The sequence below is a fragment of the Mobula birostris genome, chromosome 15, assembly GCF_030028105.1.
Source record: "Mobula birostris isolate sMobBir1 chromosome 15, sMobBir1.hap1, whole genome shotgun sequence".
Taxonomy (NCBI): Eukaryota; Metazoa; Chordata; class Chondrichthyes; order Myliobatiformes; family Myliobatidae; genus Mobula; species Mobula birostris.
The window spans coordinates 33,742,347-33,762,929 of record NC_092384.1 but is presented as its reverse complement, the minus strand read 5'-3'; the positions used below and the strand labels follow the sequence as shown (position 1 = coordinate 33,762,929).

The 20,583-nt window shown below is 38.1% G+C and overlaps 1 protein-coding gene across 4 annotated transcripts in view; it reads left to right on the top strand.

Annotated features, from left to right (window-relative positions):
- Positions 1–20,583, top strand: part of rbl2 (retinoblastoma-like 2 (p130)) — a 129,358-nt gene that overhangs the window by 30,658 nt on the left and 78,117 nt on the right. For 3 of the 4 annotated variants that reach the window (XM_072279571.1, XM_072279570.1, XM_072279572.1), the window contains one exon: positions 10,402–10,530. In XM_072279571.1, the coding sequence (XP_072135672.1) occupies positions 10,402–10,530 (129 nt within the window). Of the gene's footprint in view, positions 1–6,198; positions 6,239–10,401; positions 10,531–20,583 lie in introns of those variants that run through there. The other variant, XM_072279573.1, reaches the window with a different exon arrangement.

Below are 20,583 nucleotides of genomic sequence, written 5' to 3'. Positions count from 1 at the left end.
GGTTTAGTTGGACATTTGATTACTCACTTCATTATGGGCTAAAGGGCCTGTTTCTCTGCTGTACTGTTCTAAGTTTGAATGCAGGTGCTAATAGATCCCTATACCAAAGAGATGTCCAGCTGGTAAAATGTGTACGTGGTCACAGTAAGTGAGATTCAGTGATCATAGCCTATTGCACATTCCCGTTGTGATGATTGTGGGAAGGAAATCTGGTAAGATTGGGGGCTGTTCATGGTGCATGGGAAACCTAGGAATAGGAGGGGAAGTTTATGAACCAGATAACTGAGTGGATGGGTTTGATGAGGGAAGATATCAAGTGCAGATAGTAGTTGTCTCTGGGTATAATGGTTAGCATGCCATGATTGTATATTGTACCTTAGAGTAGGGGAAGATGAGGACTGCAGTACTCACAAGAAGGTGTGCCAATGTGGAAATCCAGAGCAACACATACAAAATGCTGGAGGATCTCAGCACGTCTATGGAAATAAATAAACAATCAACGTTTCAGGCTGAGACCATTCCTCAGGACTGAAATGCAAGAGCGAAGATGTTAGAATAAAAATGTGGGGGAGGAGAAGGAGGCTAGCTAGAAGGTGATAGGTGAAGCTAAGTGGGTGGGAAAGGTAAAGAGCTGGAGAAGAAGGAATCTGATAGGAGAGGAGGGTGGATCATAGGAGAAAGGGAAGAAGGAAGGGATCAAGGGGAAATGAATAGGCAAGTGAGAAGAGGTAAAAAGCCAGAGTGGGGAATAGAAGAGGGGAGTAGAAGGGGAAAAAATTTACATGAAGAAGAAATCAATATTCATGCTGTCAGGTGGGATGCTACTGTACCTGGATGGAATATACGGTGTTGCTCCTCTACCCTGAGGATGGCCTCATCTTAGCACAAGAGGAGCCATGGACTGACATGTCAAAATGGGAATGAGATTTGGAATTAAAATGTTTAGCCAGCAGGAAGTTCCACTTTTGCCAAATGGAGCAGAGGTGCTCGATGAAGTGGTCCCCCAATCTCACCAGTGTAGAGGAAGCCTCATTGGGAGCACTGGACACAAGAGATGACCCCAGCAGATTTCCAGTTGAAGTGTAGCCTCAACTGGAAGGACTGTTTGGGGCCCTGAATGGAGGTGAAGGAGGAGGTGAATGGGCAGGTGTAACACTTGCAAGGATAAGTACCAGCCGGAGGTTAATGGGGAGGAATGGATGGACAAGAGAGTGATGGAGGGAGCGATCCCTGTAGAAAGTTGGGGGGAGCAGGTAAAGATATGTTTAGTGGTAGGATCCCTTTGGAGTTGGTGGAAGTTGCAGAGGATGATATGTTGGATGTGGAGGCTGAAGGGGTGGTAGCTAAGGACAAGACGAACTCTATCACTTTTAATGCGGTGGGAAGATGGGATGAGCACAGATGTTCATGAAATGGAGGAGATGCAGGTGAGGGCAGCATCAATAGTGGAGGAATGGAAACCCTGTCATTTGAAGAAGGTATCTGTGATGTCCTGGAAAGGAAGGTGACATCCTGGGAACAGATGCAGCGGAGGCGAAGTAATTGAGAAAGGTGAATAGCACTTTTACAGGATATAGGGTGGGAAGAGATAAAGTGCCAATAAAAAGTATTCGCCCCCCCCCCCCGAAAGTTTTCATCTTTTATTGTTTACAGCATTGAATCACAGTAGACTTAATTTGGCTTTTTTTTTTGACACTGATCAACAGAAAAAGGCTTGTGTCAAAGTGAAAACAGATCTCTACAAAGTGATCTAAATTAATTACAAATATAAAAGACAAAATAATTAATTGCATAAGTATTAATATGACACACCAAATCATCACTAGTGCAACAAATTGATTTTAGAAGTCACATTATTAGTTAAATGGAAATCACTGTGTGCTTTCAAGGTGTTTCAATTGATTGTAGTAAAAGTACACCTATATCTGGAAGGTCTGGTGAATCAGTATCCTGGCAAAAATTACACCATGAAGACAAAAGAACACTCCAAGCAACTCCTTGAAAAGTCAGTGAATATCCCTTGGTGTACAGTTAAGTCAATCATCAAGAAATGGCACAGCTCTAAATCTGCCTACAGCAGGCTATCCTCAAAAACTAAGTGACTATGCAAGAAGGGACTAGTGAGGGAGGGCACCAAGAGACCTGTGACAACTTGGGAGGAGTTACAAGCTTCAGTGGCTGAGATGGGAGAGACTGTGCATACACCAACTGTTGCCAGGGTGCTTCACCAGTCACAGCTTTATGGGAGAGTGGCAAAGGGAAGGCCACTGTTGAAAAAAATCTCACATGAAATCTTGGATAGAGTTTGTCAGAAAGCATGTGGGAGACTCTGAAGTTAGCTGGAAGAAGGGTCTGTGGTCTGATGAAACCAAAATTGAGCTTTTTGGCCATCAAACTAAATGCTATGTAAACCAGACACTGGACTTTATCAAAAACACACCATCCCTACTATGAAGCATGATGGTGGCTGCATCATGCTGTGGGAATACTTCACTGCAGCAGGCCCTGGAAGGCTTGTGAAGGTTGAAGGTAAAATGAATGCAGCAAAATATAGGGATATCAGCACTGTATAGTCAAGATAACCGTGAGAATCGGTAGTTTATAAAAGATGTGTCCTGTAATAATCGGGGAAGTGCAATGGCCATTAGCATGAGAGTTAGTTCAAGAGGTTGGCATGTAGAGCGCTCAGGCCAAATGAATGTGGGGACAAGAGTCCGATAGGAGTCATGAACTTGAGGAATAGATATGAGGGAAAGCTGGTTCTGTAAATTACTTGAATGGGACCCATCTGAGCTGGATTCTTGGTGTTAAGTTGGTACTGTCTTAGGTTCTCTGTAGGGCATTCAGTTGCATGCTTTAACTAATTTATGCATGAGTGTCCTTTAGATGGAATCTATCACTTGTGTCGTTGAAAGGTGTTCAGACATATTGCACTCTGTTAAGAATGTCTTTACCATCCTGAAATCTTGATTCTTTATGTGAAACATGCAGCGAGCCCTGTGTGAAGACCTTGATTCAAACATGTTGTACAAAATGTCCTGATCATCTTCCCTCTGGTCTCCTCAATCCCTCAACCTCACTATTCATGCAGAGAATCAGTAGCCTCCAATGCATTGCCTGGTCTTGAGAGAGGAGATTCACATAGCACATTTTGAAATGGGCATGTGGTGGGAGGTAGTGCAACAGTTGGCAGCGACAGCCATTTATCCCAACCACATCCATACCATTCTAGTACAGTGTTCAGGAGGCATAAGAACTTCTAGTCAAGTATTGGTGATCTTAAAACCAATTAGCAAAAATAAAACAGACAGTTTGGAGCTTGGTCTATGCTTTGAGCTTATACCTTTTTACATTTTTGGTTTCATTTCTAACCATTTAATGTTATTTACTAACCATTCCATCAACTAAAGATTTTATGCATGATTATTCATTCTGCTGACAAATATAGCAAAAAGCATGATGATGTCTTAATATGTTCAGTAGTAGCAAGGCCTGTCCTTGTCAGTGATAAATTCCCTTAATGCTATTTGTGGTCTTAATTGCATTCACCAGCTTGGCAGAGATCACTTCTTGGCAACCGCAATAAATTTTCTGTTCCAAAATTACATGGATGGGAGGGGCTTAGAGGTATATGGGGCAAATGCACGGAAATAGGTCTAGCTTGCTGAGCACCATGGTTAACATGGGTGAGTTGGGTGGAGGGACCCACCTCAAGTACAATTTTTAGAGTCATAAACTTGAATAATATTTGCATCTCTTTCATGCATAGTTATATTTCAAGTGTTTGTCCTTTTTAATGTTTTTAATTACTTCCATGATTTAAGCACAGTACAGGGCTCAAACTAATACTTTACAAAGATACACTAACACTGGAGAGAGTGATACAATAAACTGTGCAAATATTAAAAAAAGAAATAATAATAAATAAATAAATACGCAATAAATATTGAGAACATGAGATGAAAAGTCCTTGAAAATGACTCCATAGGCTATGGGAACAGTTCAGTGATGTGGGTGAGTGAAACTAGGTGAAGTTATCCCCTCTGGTTCAAGAGCCTGACGGCTGAGGAGTAATAACTATTTCTGAACTTGATGGTGTGAGTCCTGAGATTTCTGTATCTTCTTCCTGATGGCAGCAGTGCGAAGAGAGCATAGCCTGGGTGGTGGGGATCCATGATGAGGGATGCTGCTTTCCTGTGACAGTGCTCCATATATATGTGCTCAAGGATGGAGAGGCTTTACCCGTGATGGACTGGGCCATACCGACCACTTTGTGTAGGATTTTAAGTTCAAAGCATTTGTGTTTCCATCCAGGCTGCGATGCAGCCAGTCAATATTCTCTCCACCACACACCTGTAGAAGTTTGTCACAATTTAGTGTCTCTAAAGAATAGAAATGTGAGCTGGTGCATTGCAGTGAGAGCAACAGGATCCCTGGGACATTAGAGAAATTCCTTAAATGTTGAGTTTAAAGTCTGATATTAAAAGTAAGGGAGCGACTGAAAAGGAGGGTGAACTAAAGCCAAGATTTATGTAAAAGGGAACAAGAATGATTGGCTTTGGAGGGGAAAAAAGGAACAGGAGTAATTGGGAGAAGGGAATGGTGAGCTTGAAGGAAGCAGGGTAGAAAGAGATTTAATCAAAACAACTGTGAGAGTTCTAGGCTAGTAATAATTATTAGCTACTAACCTAACAATCAAGAAAGAATAGAATGCTTAATCTCAAATAGACTTTGGGAAAGTGAGAGCAGGGTGAAAATTGGATGCAAAGGTGATGAAACTGTACAAGAGCTGGAATTAGTGCTGATACAGTTATCATTGGACCATAAAGATCATCAGCAAAGGGGCCAGAGAAGGACTGAAACAAAGACTGTTCTGCCAACTTCACGAGAGATCAACATGGCTTGGAGTGACGCATAGCTCTGCGTTTGACTTGGAGGAAGTGCGTCATTGAAGGAAAATTTGTTCAATTTCAGAATTCTGCTTCTCTCATTGGTCTGTTTTCTCTCCTCCAATTCATTCAGACAGATCAGGTTTGATTTTATAAACCTTCAACAACTTCTCTCAGCAAACATTATCACACTTTGTGCGATAGAATTTCTCTGTCTCCAACCAATTGTAAATAAATCCTTTGTTCTCTGTGTTGCTTCTGTTTTCTCTGCAATATAAACATGTCTGATTTCTAAATATTTGTTATTCTGATGAAAGGTGATCATTCTGAAAGGTTTACTGTTTATCTCTCCACATTTGCAGTCTGGCCTGACTATTTCCAGCAGTTTGCTTTATTGCTGCTAGTTAATAATCCATTACTGTAGAAAAATAATTAGAAAAATACTTACAGACCTATCAGTGTGATGTAAAGGTAAGATGCCATTTGTTGATTAATGGCCTACATTAATCAGCAAGTTCTGGAAATTTGGAGTTCACAGTATTCCTTTCAATACCAATATTTTAGCATACTATGAATTGCCAGAAATATACATGACGAAATGTTGCCTGTTTTGCAAATGACGTTTAAAATAATTTACTTCAGCTAACCCTCTAAATATCACCTGGAATACAAAATTTTAATGATGGTGTAATTTGTTGGTGTGATCGAATATGGGATGGTGACAAAGTAAAATGCATCCTCTTCTATATACTGCCTTTAAATTAACTGGTTGCAATAAGTGTCAAATGTTAGTGACACAGTATTCAAGTCTAAAATTAGCACAATATTTGAATTACAAGAAGAAAGCATTCATATTTGCTGAGTATTGGAGAGTAATTAATTATTCCACTCAGTTTGCCTTTATTGGGGCATACATTCTTTTCGTATTGAGGAAGAGACACCCAAATATTGTTCTTGCAGCCGTGTCCTGTATTTCAATGTCAAATCAACAATTTGACTGATTTGTAGTGGAGATAGAGGACAGTGGCAATTAGTACATTTTATCCTTTGTATAAAATATAAAATAATTGCCAACAGAAATCAGTATATACATTGTACTGGATTCTTTGCCTGTGTACTAGATAGAAATGTTAGTAGTGCCTAACAGGCTGGTAGTGTTCAATATGAATAGTTTACGATTTCTATACTGCCATATTTTTGCGTCACTTAGCATGGCAACAACACAGACTCAACAAGTCTGGACTTGTCTGCATGATGCACCCTGTGACTTGGAGCCTGGTGCTTGCAACTTCCTTTTTACTCAAATGAGCACCAGAGCATTGTGTAGGTACTGTAACTTCAAAGGTCATGTAAGTATGCGTGATTCATTTTGCTATGTGTTGGTTGAATATTACTGTTATTATACCAGCTGTTTATTTTGCTACTTGAAGATAAATAGCTTTGAATGCTTATTATGACATAAACTCAAATTAAGTTCAGATTAGTAATGGAAGGGGGAGTAGATTTTCATTTTTGTTGTACCCAGGGAATATTCAGTTCCAAAGCAGAATGAAGAGGAAATGGTTTCAGATTTCCTTGTCTTAGTATTTACATTATAAACTGCATCTGCAATAGGCATGTCCGGGGGAAGTGATAATAGATAAAAGGACAAAAGGATAATAGACAAAATTGCTTTAATTTCAATTTCTACAATGTCTAAGTGTAGGACTGACCCAGCAAACCTATTGGGACTTGGACTAGTCTTGTCCATATACTTGAAAGTCCAAGTAGTTCCATGAAGCATAAGACATTTAGAACCTTATCCTCTCAAGGCAATCACCAGTTCTTTGAGCTCAGTTTCCCTTGTGCATTGGTCATTCCTGGTCCACTATCCTTCATGTTCTGGGCATTGGGGGGGGGGGTGCTTAGTATGAAAAACAATCCTCTGATGTTTGCAGAGGTCACAGTGGAATGATGTGTGGTCACACCTTAAAACAAGTTATTGTAGAAATACTACAGACATTTTAATTCAGATTCCCATTCCTGCTCTAATGTGTTGATCCATGGTCTCCTCTTGTGCCAAGATGAAGCCACCCTTAGAGCGGAGGAGCAACATCTTGTATTCCATCTGGGTACACTCCAACCTGATGGTATGAATATTGATTTCTCCTTCCGGTGAACAAAATCCCTCCCCCCCCACCCACCCCACCTTTTGAGTATTCCCCACTCTGATCTTTTACTTATTACCTGCCTATTACTTCCTTAGGTCCCCTCCTCCTTCCTTTTCTCCTACTGTCCATTCTCTTCTCCGATCAGATTCCTTCTTCAGCCCTTCACTTATCACCTTCCAGCTAGCCTCTTCCCCCCCCCCCCCCACCTTTTAATTCAGGTATCTACCCTGTTTCCTCTCAGTCCTGAAGAAGGATAGCAGGGCCCGGAATACCGACTGTTTACTCTTTTCCGTAGCTGCGGCTTGACCTGCTGAGTTCCTCCAGCATTTTGTGCATGTTGCTCTGAATTTCCAGCACCTGCAGATTTTATTGTGTTTGGATTGTAGAAATGAGTAAGTCACACAAATATTTGAATAATTGGTGTTCTGTTTCTAAAATGAATGACGAAGATCAATTGATTATTTTAAGTAAATATTTGATACAGCTACCTACATTAAATGAGATGCGCTGTTTTCTAAGAACAGAGCAATTTATCATATGAAGTGTTAAGTGTGACTTTTAGGCCACAACATCTATTTGAGATTCAGTTAATATTGCAATTGGTTATTTGTACTCTTGCAGAGTTTGCTTGTTTCTCTATCTTTTAAAATGCAACAAATAACGTTTTAGTTAATGCACATCAGAAATGTGAAGGAAAGAATATGCTCGACTGATCACATTAACCAGTTTGCCGGAATTCTACAGGACAGAAGTAGGCCCTTTGACCATTCCTGTCCATGCTGACCAATAGGCTGTACACATTCCATTTGGTTTCATGCTTTATCAGTTCAAGTGCTCATCCAGATACTTGTTGAATGTAGAAAGTGTCCGCACCCATTATGTTCCGTATTCCAACCACCATAGGGAGGTTGGGGCGGGGGGTGGATTCTTTGGATCTCCTTTAAACCTTTTATCTTCAATCTATGTCCACTAATTTGAGCAGATCTAGAAACCCTACTAGAGTAATATAGCACAGAAACAGGCCCTTCAGGCTGAATGGCCCATGCCAACCTCAGCATCTCCCCTCTAGTGTCAAATGCTTGCATTAGGCCCATAACCCCCTGAGCCCTTTCCCTAGGTCTCTGGTGCTGCAAAGCAGTGGCTCTACTATGCCTCTTGCTCATATCTCAAGACTCTCTTTATTTTCTTCCTTCATCCTCATTGTCTTGATCATTTTCCTTTCATGGGAATGACATATCAGCCGCTGTAGCTAGATTGAGTGAAAGAGTTTTTATTTTGTAGGATTGGGGCTAGTTGATGTGATGTCCTTTGGTACCCTATTAAAATGGAAGTAATGGTTTTGTGATCGGTGCATTGGCAAGCATATTTTGAGATGCAAGGTTAAATTACTTTACCTCAGTACTTTGTCAAATGCCCTAACCCCATGTCAGCATCTGGCTATTGAAAAGCTCCACCTGAAGTGTCCATAACAGTGAGGTACCTGCTGGCTACACCACAATTTCATCAGTTCGTTGATGAAGCAAGCTGAGTCACCATTCTTTAGCAGATTGATCAGCAAAAACACAAAGACCAGGCTTGTTAAGCATTATGAAAGCAAATGGCAGAATAACATTTCAGGATTTGAATGTCTTTTCAAAAAGGTTGAGCACAAAACTTGTTTTACAGTTACTTATGGATGTTGACTTTTTCCACTTGTACTTGAGTACCCCTGTGCTATTAGGGTGCAATAATTCTTTTAACCTAATTATTTCAGTTTAATTTTTAATTGTTTTAAGCTCATTTGCAACTAGATTTTTTTTTGTTTCTCAGTGGTTTGCAGTCCTGAATTCATTATTCCTGCTTCACTATTTAGTCATGTTTCCGTGACTCCAGATTTTACTGTAGTGGGATTGTCTATGCGCAGGCAGGTGGTAGGTGTTCAACATCAAAAATGTAAAGTTCCAGCCTTGGTGCCAGTATGGATAGTTGAAATGCTTGTGGTCAAAAGAAACACACATTTCCTGTGCTGCTTCATGTTAATGGGGCGGGGAGGGGGAGAGGGTGGTAGAGTTATTTTTCTAAGTTCTGTAGTGGAATTTTACAACCCATTGAGAGTGAGGAAATAATCAGCTTGGCAAGTGTGTATCATGGAAATTTTCTGATCATTAAGCAGTAGTTGTGCTTTTAATGAAACTTGCTAATATGTGAGTTGAACAGGTTATATAAGTTCATTTGAGTATTTTATGAAATAAAGTAAAAATTGTTTTAACTAACTAGGAATAATTCAGTAACTCAAGGTTATTTTTTAACAAAGAGCAGATGCCATATACGAGTGTGTGCAGTAGCTACACTATTTTATGGAGTAAAACCATGTGCCATTCAGTGAAGCAGATGTTCATTTTTGTGATCCTTTTATTGTGAATTGTTGCTATGTTAATAATATGATGTTTGATCCAATATATATCACTTAACTATTCTATCATGGCATCAACTTTAAGAGATTGGACTTTGTTGCAGAACTTTGTATTGTACTCTCATCTCATGTCTGAGCCTTTAAGGATGCTGCTCAAATTCTGTGGGAGAAGAAAATTCAGATTGAAAAACCCAGTTGGTTATTGGGTCATGGCCATAAGCATGGAAGCACACCGTTTGATGCCCCAATCTATGCTGTATATTAAGCACCCATCTACACTAATTCATTACCCACATCCCACCAGGTTCTACCATTCATCAATGTACCAAAGAGCAATTTACAGTGGCCAATTAACCTACCAGTTTGCATGTCTTTGGGATGTGGGAGGAAACTAAAGCATTTGGATGGAAACTGTGTGTACTCCTGGCCTTCATACTTGCGACCTATGTTCTCAGACACACAGACAGTTGTGAGGTAATGGCGAAACCTAGTCACTGATGCAATGAAGTAGTGGCTCCACCAGTCACGCCTCCGTTCTGCCTGTCACAATTATAATGAGTTAGATTTTCAGATCAACCAAACCCACTTGATTGGCATGCTTTTATTTTAGCTTTAGTTACCTGGCGGGCTGAGTGTGACTTGTACTTTCAATTATTATTTCAAAAATCTGATGGCATTTGTTGAAATTTGGCTTTGGTTCATTGTTGGAAACTTCAATGTTTATTGTTAAGAAATCAGTATTAAGGGGTGGTAATTGGATTGATGGAACTTCCATAAGTGACATTATTTGTTTTCTTTTCCAAAGTGATGATGTGGCTTTTCAGCCTCTTCCAAGTTCAGAAATTATTGATTAATTATTAAATTATATCACAGAAAACTATGCCAAAAATATAAGGGTAAAATCATTATAAATATCATGGAAATGTTTGTGTAAAAATATACTTAGATACATCATTTCTTTCTTCTTTAGGAAACTTTCCCATGATCAGTGATGACCTTGTTAATTCCTATCATCTTCTGCTGTGTGTGATTGACTTGGTATTTGGGAATGCACTGCTTTGCTCTCACCGTAAAGATTTGCTGAATCCCAATTTCAAAGGTAGGTCCCTTCTGAAATTGTTCTTCACCTTAATGGATAATTTTGTCTGAAATAAGGAGATGTGGAATCATTTTCTTGAGCATGCAAAACAATCTTGTTACTTTAAATCGTGTTTTTTTTAACCATGACAATAAACTGTAAACAGTGTTGATATAGAAATCTTATTCCCATGTACTATATTTACCATTTATTAAATTATTTTGATAAGACAATAGGGAATTGTATACTTTAATTGGATAATGGCATAAAGTTTGGTGACATTGTAATTAGTGTAGATGTATAACATCATAGAGATATAATGACAGATGACATGAGTGGTCAAAAACTGTGGCAGGTGTGTTCCAACATGGCTGTGAGGTAATCTTTTTAAGATCAAAAATCTATTTCCATTTTTTTTGAATTGGTGTATATCAGAACACAACCATTTCATGGCAACTAAGATTGGAAATTAAATGTCCCAGCACACCTAAAATTAGAGGAAAAGCACAGAGAAAATAGAAAAGGAGAGAACAGTAAAATTGGGATGGTTGTGAGGAAGAATCTTGGATTGAAAGATCAGATAGGTTAGCCTGTATAGTGATAAGATAAAGGTTGAGAAACACTGATGGTTGTGATTTATTAGCCCTTTGATACTATGGTTTTGGACAGTATGAAGAAAGGACCTTGAAACAGACGTAATATAGCTGTTGTGTTCGATTTTAATCTTCCCAGAGTCCTGATAAATTAAATTATACTCTTAAGTCCAATCAATATTCAATAAAATTGAATTTCTACACAAATGACAATGTTATCACCCTAATCCCATTTCTCTTGATTCCCAGTAAAGTTGTAAACCTTCTGCTCTGATTCTGCAAGGACTGAACACTCAAAATGACCTTGGTAGGAAATTCCAAAGAATCACAGTCCTCCGAATGAGGAGAAATTGCTTAATCTCATTCCTTATTTGCTGAACCTTCTGAGAGTGACATCTAATATTGAAGTCTCCAGCCAGAAAAAATCACCTCACATTTATGTTCCAACATATTCACAATGGTTCCATTTACTTTCTTATAACCAGCAAAAGGGCCAATGATTTACATACTCCTCAACTACATGTTACAACATCCTTGAGTAACTATTTAAATATTTGAGATGTGCAGTCTGATTAACTATGAATTCCATTAATTGATAATTCAGGATTTAAAAAATTAAATAATTGTACACAAATAAAGCTTAAATATTGGAACATCTGATATGGTTACACTGAGTAACCACAAGGGGGAATAATATTCTTCTGAGGCAAAACATATGATTCACCCTTTCAAATAACAAGAAAATGGAGTAAATTATGAAAGAAGAATTTTCATGCTTTGCACTTTTTGTAAACAGCACAGGATTATATCATCCAATTCTTTCCTTAAAACTGCACCTGTATGTAATTAATATCCTGTGCACACTGCCAAGTTTTTTTTTCCAGAATGAATTCAACACTCGCAGTACTTTGGCACAAGCTTACCAGTTTGAATGCTGCCGAGTTATTATGCACTCTTCTCTCATCCCACCATAGAATTGCGCTCCAAAGACTTCAACTTAGAAGTTTGGTAATCTCACCTCCTTAATATACTCAAGCTGCTGCCTACCCCCTTGTAAAACTGGTAATCCTTTAACAGCAATGCAAAATACTTATTTTCTTTCTTAACCACAATTGCAAATCTCTTAATTCACTCAAAGTTTCAGCTGCTGGAATTGTGACATGTGTAGAACAAAACCTTGCTTATCATATGAGGTCCTTATGTGTTACCATGACACACTGAAGACACTTCGATCTTCACCAGTTACCTAATTTCAGTTTGCTATCAACATATGCAGTCAATTTTGGAAAGTCATAAAGTTATGGCAACATAGATCACCAAAGCATAATTGGTTGGGTTTCCTCCATGGTATGTTTACCTTTGGCTGTATTGAGATTAGACTTCCAACTGTCAATGGGATCCTGTGACAAATAAAAGTGCGTATAAAAAGTATTCACCTCCCCCCCCCCGGGAAGTTTTCATGTTTTATTGTTTTACAACATTGAATCACAGTGGATTTAGTTTGACTTTTTTGACACTGATCAACAGAAAAATACTCTTTCATATCAAAGTGAAACAGATCTCTACAAAGTGATCTAAATTAATTACAAATATAAAATACAAAATAAATGATTGCATAAGTATTCACCCTCTTTAATATGACACACCAAATCGTCACTGGTGCAGCCAATTGGTTTTAGAAGTTACATAATTAGTTCAATGGAGATCACTAGTGTACAATCAAGGTCTTTCAATTAATTGTAGTACAAATACATTTGTATCTGGAAAGTCCAACTGCTGGTGAGTCAGTATTCTAGCAAAAACTGCACTATGAAGACAAATAACACTCCAAGCAGCTCCTTAAAAAAGTTATTTAAAAAGCACAAGTCAGGAGATGGATACAAGAAAACTTCCAAGTCACTGAATATCTCTTGGAGTACAGTTAAATCAATTATCAAGAAATGGAAAGAATATGGCACAGCTGTAGATCTGCCTAGAGCAGGCTGTCCTCAAAAACTGAGTGACCGTGCAATTAGGGGACTAGTGAGGGGGGCCACCAAGAAACCTATGACAACTCTGGAGGAGTTACAAGCTTCAGTGACTGGGATGGCAGGGATTGCACGTACAATAACTGTTGCCCGGGTGCTTACTATTTGCAGCTTTATGGGAGAGTAGCAAAGAGAAAACCACCCTCATGAAATCTCAGCTAGAGTTTGCCAGAAGACGTGGGAGACTCTGAATTCAGCTGGAAGAAGGTTCTATAGTCTGATGAAACCAAAATTGAGTTTTTTGGCCATCAGACTAAACACTGCACATCACCAAAAACACACCATCCCTACCGTGAAGCTGCATCACGCTGTGGAGATGCTTCACTGCAGCAGGCCCTGGAAGGCTTGTGAAGGTAGAGGGTAAAATGAATGCAGAAAAATACAAGGAAGTCTTGGAGGAAAACCTGATGCAATCTGCAAGAGAATTATGACTTGGGAGAAGATTTGTTATCCTGCAAGACAGTGACCCCAAACCTAAAGCCAAAGCTAAACAGGAATGGCTTAAAAACAACAAAGTTAATGTCCTGAAGTGGTCAAGTCAAAGTCCAGACCTCAATCCAATTGAGAATTTGTGGCTGGACTTGAAAAGGGCTGTTCACTCACGATCCCCATGCAGTCTGACAGCTTGAGTAGTTTTATAAAGAAGAATGGGGAAAATTGTTGTTTCCAGATGTGCAAAACTGATAGAAGCCTACCCACACAGACTGAAGGTTATAATTGCTGCCAAAGGTGTGTATACTTTATACTTTATTGTTGCCAAACAATTGATACTAATAAATTATGACTTTAAGGGTGTGAATACTTGTGCTATCAATTATTTTTGTTTATATATTTGTAATTAATTTAGACATGAAAGAGTCTTCTGTTGAGCAGTGTCAAAAAACCAAATTCAATGTTATATAACAATAAAACATGAAATCTTCTGGGGGAGGGATGAATGCTTTTTATAGGCACTATATCCCATGTATTTGGTCAGTGTCATCTTAATAATGTCCACAGACTTTCAGTGCTACTTCCCTTCCTAAAAAGGAGTGTGCACAGACAATTCCACAATACTGCAGTGTTAACTTGACTGCAGCAACTTAATGAGGTGTGGCTGCCATTTTTTTAACTTGGTATCCAGTTGATTATTACAGTGTTTGGAATTAACTCACCAAAGTATGAAACCATGTATTTCCAGATTCTTAAGTTGTTGGCTAAAATTTGGCAAAGGGTAATCCAGATTTGAATTTGAGGAAGAAAATTATTATAGGATACATTCCACTTCCATTAGAATGTTGTGACATTGCCAAAAGAAAATAATCTCTCACTACATTTAACGCAATAAAATTCAGCAGTCTAATCTTGTACTTTTACAATGTTAGAAGCATTTTTCATATTTTCATCTAGTTTACTTTCTTTCCCTAGATTGTACACCACTTTTCAAATACCCATACTGAGCAATGAGAACCTTCCCCACCCATCTTGCACTGTAAATGTTATTCTCTTCCCATAAGGAGCTGCAAATAAGGGAAACTTGTATTAAATATTTACTCAGTTTCTGGACCTCTCCTCAGCCTGTTGATGAATGCTCCATAGAAGGAAATAAAACAGAAGGCCTTCTGACATTTTTAAAAACTCAGAAACCAGTTAAAGAATAGTTTCATTTTTTGTTTGCAATGAAGTCAGCCATTTAGAGCTTCTTGTTGTTGAGGAAGTGCCTCATTGCTATGATAACAAGAATATTGGAAAATAGAACAAGGAGAGGCATGGCAGTCTCATAAACCTACTCTGCTGTTCAGTATGATCATGCCTGATTTGCCCCAGCCTCATTTCCACTTTTGTACCAGCTCCGCAGGGGCCCCAATTCCTCCTTTCAAAATTTTCTCCACTTTCGCTTTCAGTACCTCTCTGATCTGGCCTCCACAAGTATTCCAGAGATTCACCACTGTCTGTGAGAAGTTGTTCCTATGGAACTTTGTTTTAAATATCCAGCCTCTGTTCGTGTAACTGCCCTTAGTTTGAAATTCTCCCAAAAAATGGAAATATCTTGATACGTACCTTGTCATGCTTCCTAACGATCTTGGCATCCTTTGAATAAGATTACCCTTCATTCTTCAAAGCTCCAAAGAATATAGATCTAATTTCTTTAGCCTCAATTAGCCGATCAAATCTCTTTTGGACTGCTTCCAATGGCACTATATTATTCCCAATATCCCATTCAATTGTAAGAATACTTCTGTTTCTAAACTCCAACTCTATTAAAATGAAAGTCAAATGCCATTTACTGCACTTGCCTGCTAACCTTTCACACTGTGTACATCTAAATCCCTCTGCATTTGTATTCGTTCTCTATTAAGGTAATTAAGATTTTTGGCACTGAAGTGCTTAATTTCCCACTTTCCCACATGAAACTCAAGTTTTTATCCACTTAGTTAACCTATCTGTGTCCTGTGGCAGAGTTCTAGTATCCCCATTGCATCATGCCCTTCCATCTATTTTCGTGCCATCTGCACAATTGGATACCTCATACATTGTCTCCTTCAAGCTTTTGGTATAAATATAATTGAAAATGAAGACTGATCATTGAGGACATCATGAGTTACATTTCTCTAATCTAAGAGAGGATATTTATTCCAAGTCTGTTTTCTGTGTGATTACAACTCTTTAGTCCATGCTTCTCCAATTACCATGTGCCATTACCATGTTGATAGCATTTATCAATTTGCAATTTAAGCCAATAATAACAAAACACTGCTAGATACTTGGTACTTTATTCAGTATATCCGTATCATTCAATAACTAGATATGGATTTTGAGATTTTTGCATGTGATTGATATTCTAGTGTCCAATCTGATACAAAGATTGTAAAGACAGATGTTGATTTGGTGCTATGACGGCTTTCCCATTTTCCTCCACTGCCTGCCCAAAAATTGACACGAATGGCTCAAATGGGGTTGATTATCTATTTCGACAAAAGTGTATTGATTATTGTACTGGAACTGGAATGTTTTAGAGAGTCATAATTAATTTCCCTATACTGACACCATGCATCTGTAAGGTATGTATAATAAAAACGTTACTTGAATTGAGTCATGGTGGATTGGAGCTTCTGGTACCTCTGTACAGTGAGAAAATGAGCTTATTGTTGTGAACTTTTACAGGGATGCATGGAGACATTTCAGCAGCACATCCATGAAATATTTGGTCTGTTAGTCCAGAAGATTTGCTGATTATCCTATCACAGTTATGGCAGACAATCAGAACCTTTTTAAAAAAATTATGATGATCATACCTGTCTCAAAACACTGGATAACATGAGCAAAAGATTGCTGCGATTGCTGTTAAAGAGAAGTGCACTTAACTGAATTTGAATTACCACATAAAATCTGCTTCTGCCTAGCAATTAAAGATAAAAGCCCTGTTGACTGTAGGGTGTGCTGTTGAGGCAACACCAAACCAAAAACCAAAACAACTGCCGCTGCTGTGACCCTGCAGATTTGTTATACTTGCATGACGCACCCCCAGCTCCAATAATACTTGTTCCAAAAGTCAGATCCTTTATTTGATCCTTTAATAGCAATTAGCAAGCATACAAACATAAAGCAATGAAACTTAAGTGTACCCAAATGAAAGTTAGGTGTAATTGAGCATTATTGAGCGATTAGCAAAAGATATAACATCCGTCAGTCCCAAGCTATTGACTGCGACGAAGTAAGGAAGAATAAATAACTTATTCCCTTTGCTCTTACCACACACCCACTCATGTAACTAGTTACCATAGTAAACACACAACACAGAATACAATTCAGATAGAGAACAGATGCATGACTTCTACAGTAGCTTATGCAGAAAGTGTGATCTTTTGATTCACTAACCACATTGGTATAAAGTTAGAGCACAAATTGTACCACAAAATCTCTGCTAATGTCATTAAAATGGAATTTCGAAATTCTGAAACTCTGTTTTATCATCTCTGCTCTTCATCAGAATTTTTTTTCTCGAGCATTCTTATGAACAGAATATGAATGCTGTAACAAAGAGATTGAATTCCCATTTGTGAGCTTCTGAGTTCTAAACTGCATGAAAATGAGCTGTCTAAAAGCATAGTCAAATGCTGAAAAGTGTGAAATGTATTATAGCATGTCAATTAATCAGTTCCCCATTTGTTTTAGTACGCTATTTCACAATTTGCTTGTTCACTACCACATAAATATCTTTTGTCTTTTAGGTCTCATAGATTATAAGAACAATGTTAAAATGAATACCTATGAATCTTTGCAATGATCTCTGTTCAATCAATTCTACCATAATACATATTTTATACTTTATATTTTATTGTCGCCAAATATTTGATACTAGAACATACAATCATCACAGCGATATTTGATTCTGTGCTTCTTGCTCCCTGGATTACAAATATTAAATATTAAAAATAGTAAAAAATTAGTAAATTAAAAATTTAAATTATAGATCATAAATAGAAAATAGAAAAATGGAAAGTAAGGTAGTGCAAAAAAACCTAGAGGCAGGTCCGGATATTTGGAGGATACGGCCCAGATCCAGGTCAGGATCTGTTCAGCAGTCTTATCACAGTTGGAAAGAAGCTGTTCCCAAATCTGGCCGTACGAGTCTTCAAGCTCCTAAACCTTCTCCCGGAGGGAAGAGGGACGAAAAGTGTGTGGGCTGGGTGGGTCGTGTCCTTGACTATCCTGGCAGCACTGCTCTATTTTATTTAAATAGATATATGTAATAATATTCAATGTACAATCTGCTTATTTCTAATGAATCAATTTATGTATAAAAAGACAAATTTTGAATTTTTTTGATCGTCTTTGGTTAGTATCTCTATTAATTCTCATTTGTATTTAATGCTTTGTATAATATTCTTAAGGTAACAAAATACCTCAATGTTTAACATTAGCAAATAAGGAAATAGGGCAGATGATCAATGATCTATATCTTAAGGTATATTTTAAAGGAAGAATGATGAAAGGCTTAGAGTTTTCTTAGAGTCATAGGGCTCAAAGCTTATAGGGAGAAGATGGGAGACTGGGCTTAGAGGGATAATAAATCAGCCATGGTGGAATGGCAGAATAGACTTGATGGGCTGAATGGCCTAATTCTGCTACTATGTCTTAGGGTCTTATTGCCTAAAATAAGCAATCTATGCTTTTAATGCAAAATATGGAATAAAAAGTTTTAGCATCATGCAGATGTTTCTGTAAGAAAATAATAAAGATTTTGATTTTTATATCTAAAATGCAAAGCAAGAGTTGCCATTGACAATGCAAAACAGATTTGTCTGGTGATTTAAAACCGTTCAGCCAGTTTCTGGATTCCTTTTATATTAAACTTCAGTGATGTTCTGTGCTTCTTCTCAACTCAAACAGTCAGTACAGTTATAATATTCTAAGCATTCATTCCCTCCACCACTGGTGCAAGGTGGATATAGCATACATTGCAGTTACTCGCCTTATTCACTCCAATAGCACATCCCCAACTTGCAACCTGTACCACCATGAAGAACAAGGGCTGCAGATGCATAGGAACACCCTCTGCAAGTTGCATTCCAAATAACACACAATGCTCAATACAAAACACTGAAAATAATTGAGAACTGAGAGCATGGGACTTGATTTTATTTACCACTGCGATAACAGGATTTAATGATTCGTGCAGCCAATCACTTAGGTTTTCTCGCTCAGTCAATGGTAAATGTGTTAGATACAGCTTTTTGAGTTGGTCAGTCCTAGCACGAAGTTGTCACTGACTGGAAACCTCCCTTACTGCTGGTAGAATCATTTCTTCTCCAATTGTATAGAGCTTTCCAGATTTAGCAATTAGCAATGAAATCTTGTATGAAGCATGCAAACCATCACTGCTTTGTTGTATAGAGCTGGCAAACATGTTTTGAAGTGTTTTCCCTTTCTGAAAGTTTTCATGAAGTGACCGAAGATAAGCCCATTTCTTATTTGCTTACTCAAAGTATATTCCCTTTAAATGTTCAAGGACCCTGGACGGTTTCATTGCCGCATTTGAAAAAAAAAACTTTTTCACAGACCAGACACATTGGCTGCTGCTGGTTGCTTGATGTTGGTATAAATCCAAATTTCAGATACTGCTCACTATACTGTCTACACTTCTTTTTCATTTGGTCTGCTCTGCCATTTTTATTATAGATTAACAACCACGATCAGTCACCTATTGTTTAGGTCCAATCTCAAACACTGAAATTGTAAAGGAAAATATTATGATGTCATCATAGCTCAGGCAGAGCCTGACTCTCAGCTTGAAGGTACATAAATTGGGGCAGCAATATCTCGGTTGGGCCATGGGTGAGAGATATCCAGTCAGGAACATTCGAGAGAGCAGAATCTGAACTTTACAGCAGTGAATGCTGTACCCTAATTCACAGGAATTGCATCACTATGTGATTAAAATATGGGAATCATACTAGCTAACACTGTATCACAGTAGTGAATGTCAATAATGCACAGGCCGGACCTGGAAATAGCATAATTTCTTCAGTCCATATTTCTCATGATATGCCAAATACAGAAATGTCACATTGCTTTTCAACAACTGTAATGCGCTCCGAGCAAAACCTAAGAGAATGGTGGGTTAGCAAGAGATGAGGTGATTACATCATCATTGTAATCATTTATGAGGCACTGAGGATCAAATCTTTACAATAATTAATTCATTTCTTAAATTAAGCATGTATTCCCCCGCTGCCCCCCTTATATTTATTGCCTGCATAGAAACTCCCACTGCCCTCAGGGAGTGATATCGCCTACTTTGGGAACTACTGCTCTCGTGTCAGGGAAGCTTGATGCATGAGCTGCCTTAATTGTCTGGGCTTCAGTTTGTCTGATATTCTTTTGTATTTGGACAGATTGAGTATGGGATTATGTTGTGTATTTAATATTTCAGTAATATTTGTGTATATGCTGATTGATTAAGCATTACTGTTAATAATTCATTACAGATAATTCATTAAATAATTATATATATAAATATGTGAATTATATTCATCATATTACCATGCCATGTGTGTGCCTTGCTTAAAGTAAAACACGAAGTTAGACTCACCTTCCCAGCTCTGCCTTTTCTTGTAATTAGCTTAATGTTATAAATTTACAAAACATAACAAATTATGCCATATTGTGAATGCTTTGTGGCTGATAAACCTTCTGACACTCATTGTGTAGGCCAAGAACTGAACATACCATTGTAAAGCCCTAAAAAGGCTCTATGTTCCTGTGATAAACACCTGCAGGAAAGGAAGGGAAAGAACTGAAACCATTTTCAATGTACAAAAGCCAAAATCCCATGATTTGTAGGCTAAGCACTCGTTATTAATTCAACCTTAAGAATGATTATATTCCTCTTGATATATTGAAGGCCAAACATATGGTAGTCAGGAAATGAGTTGGAGCCATATGCAGTGAAATTGCTCACTGCATGTTTA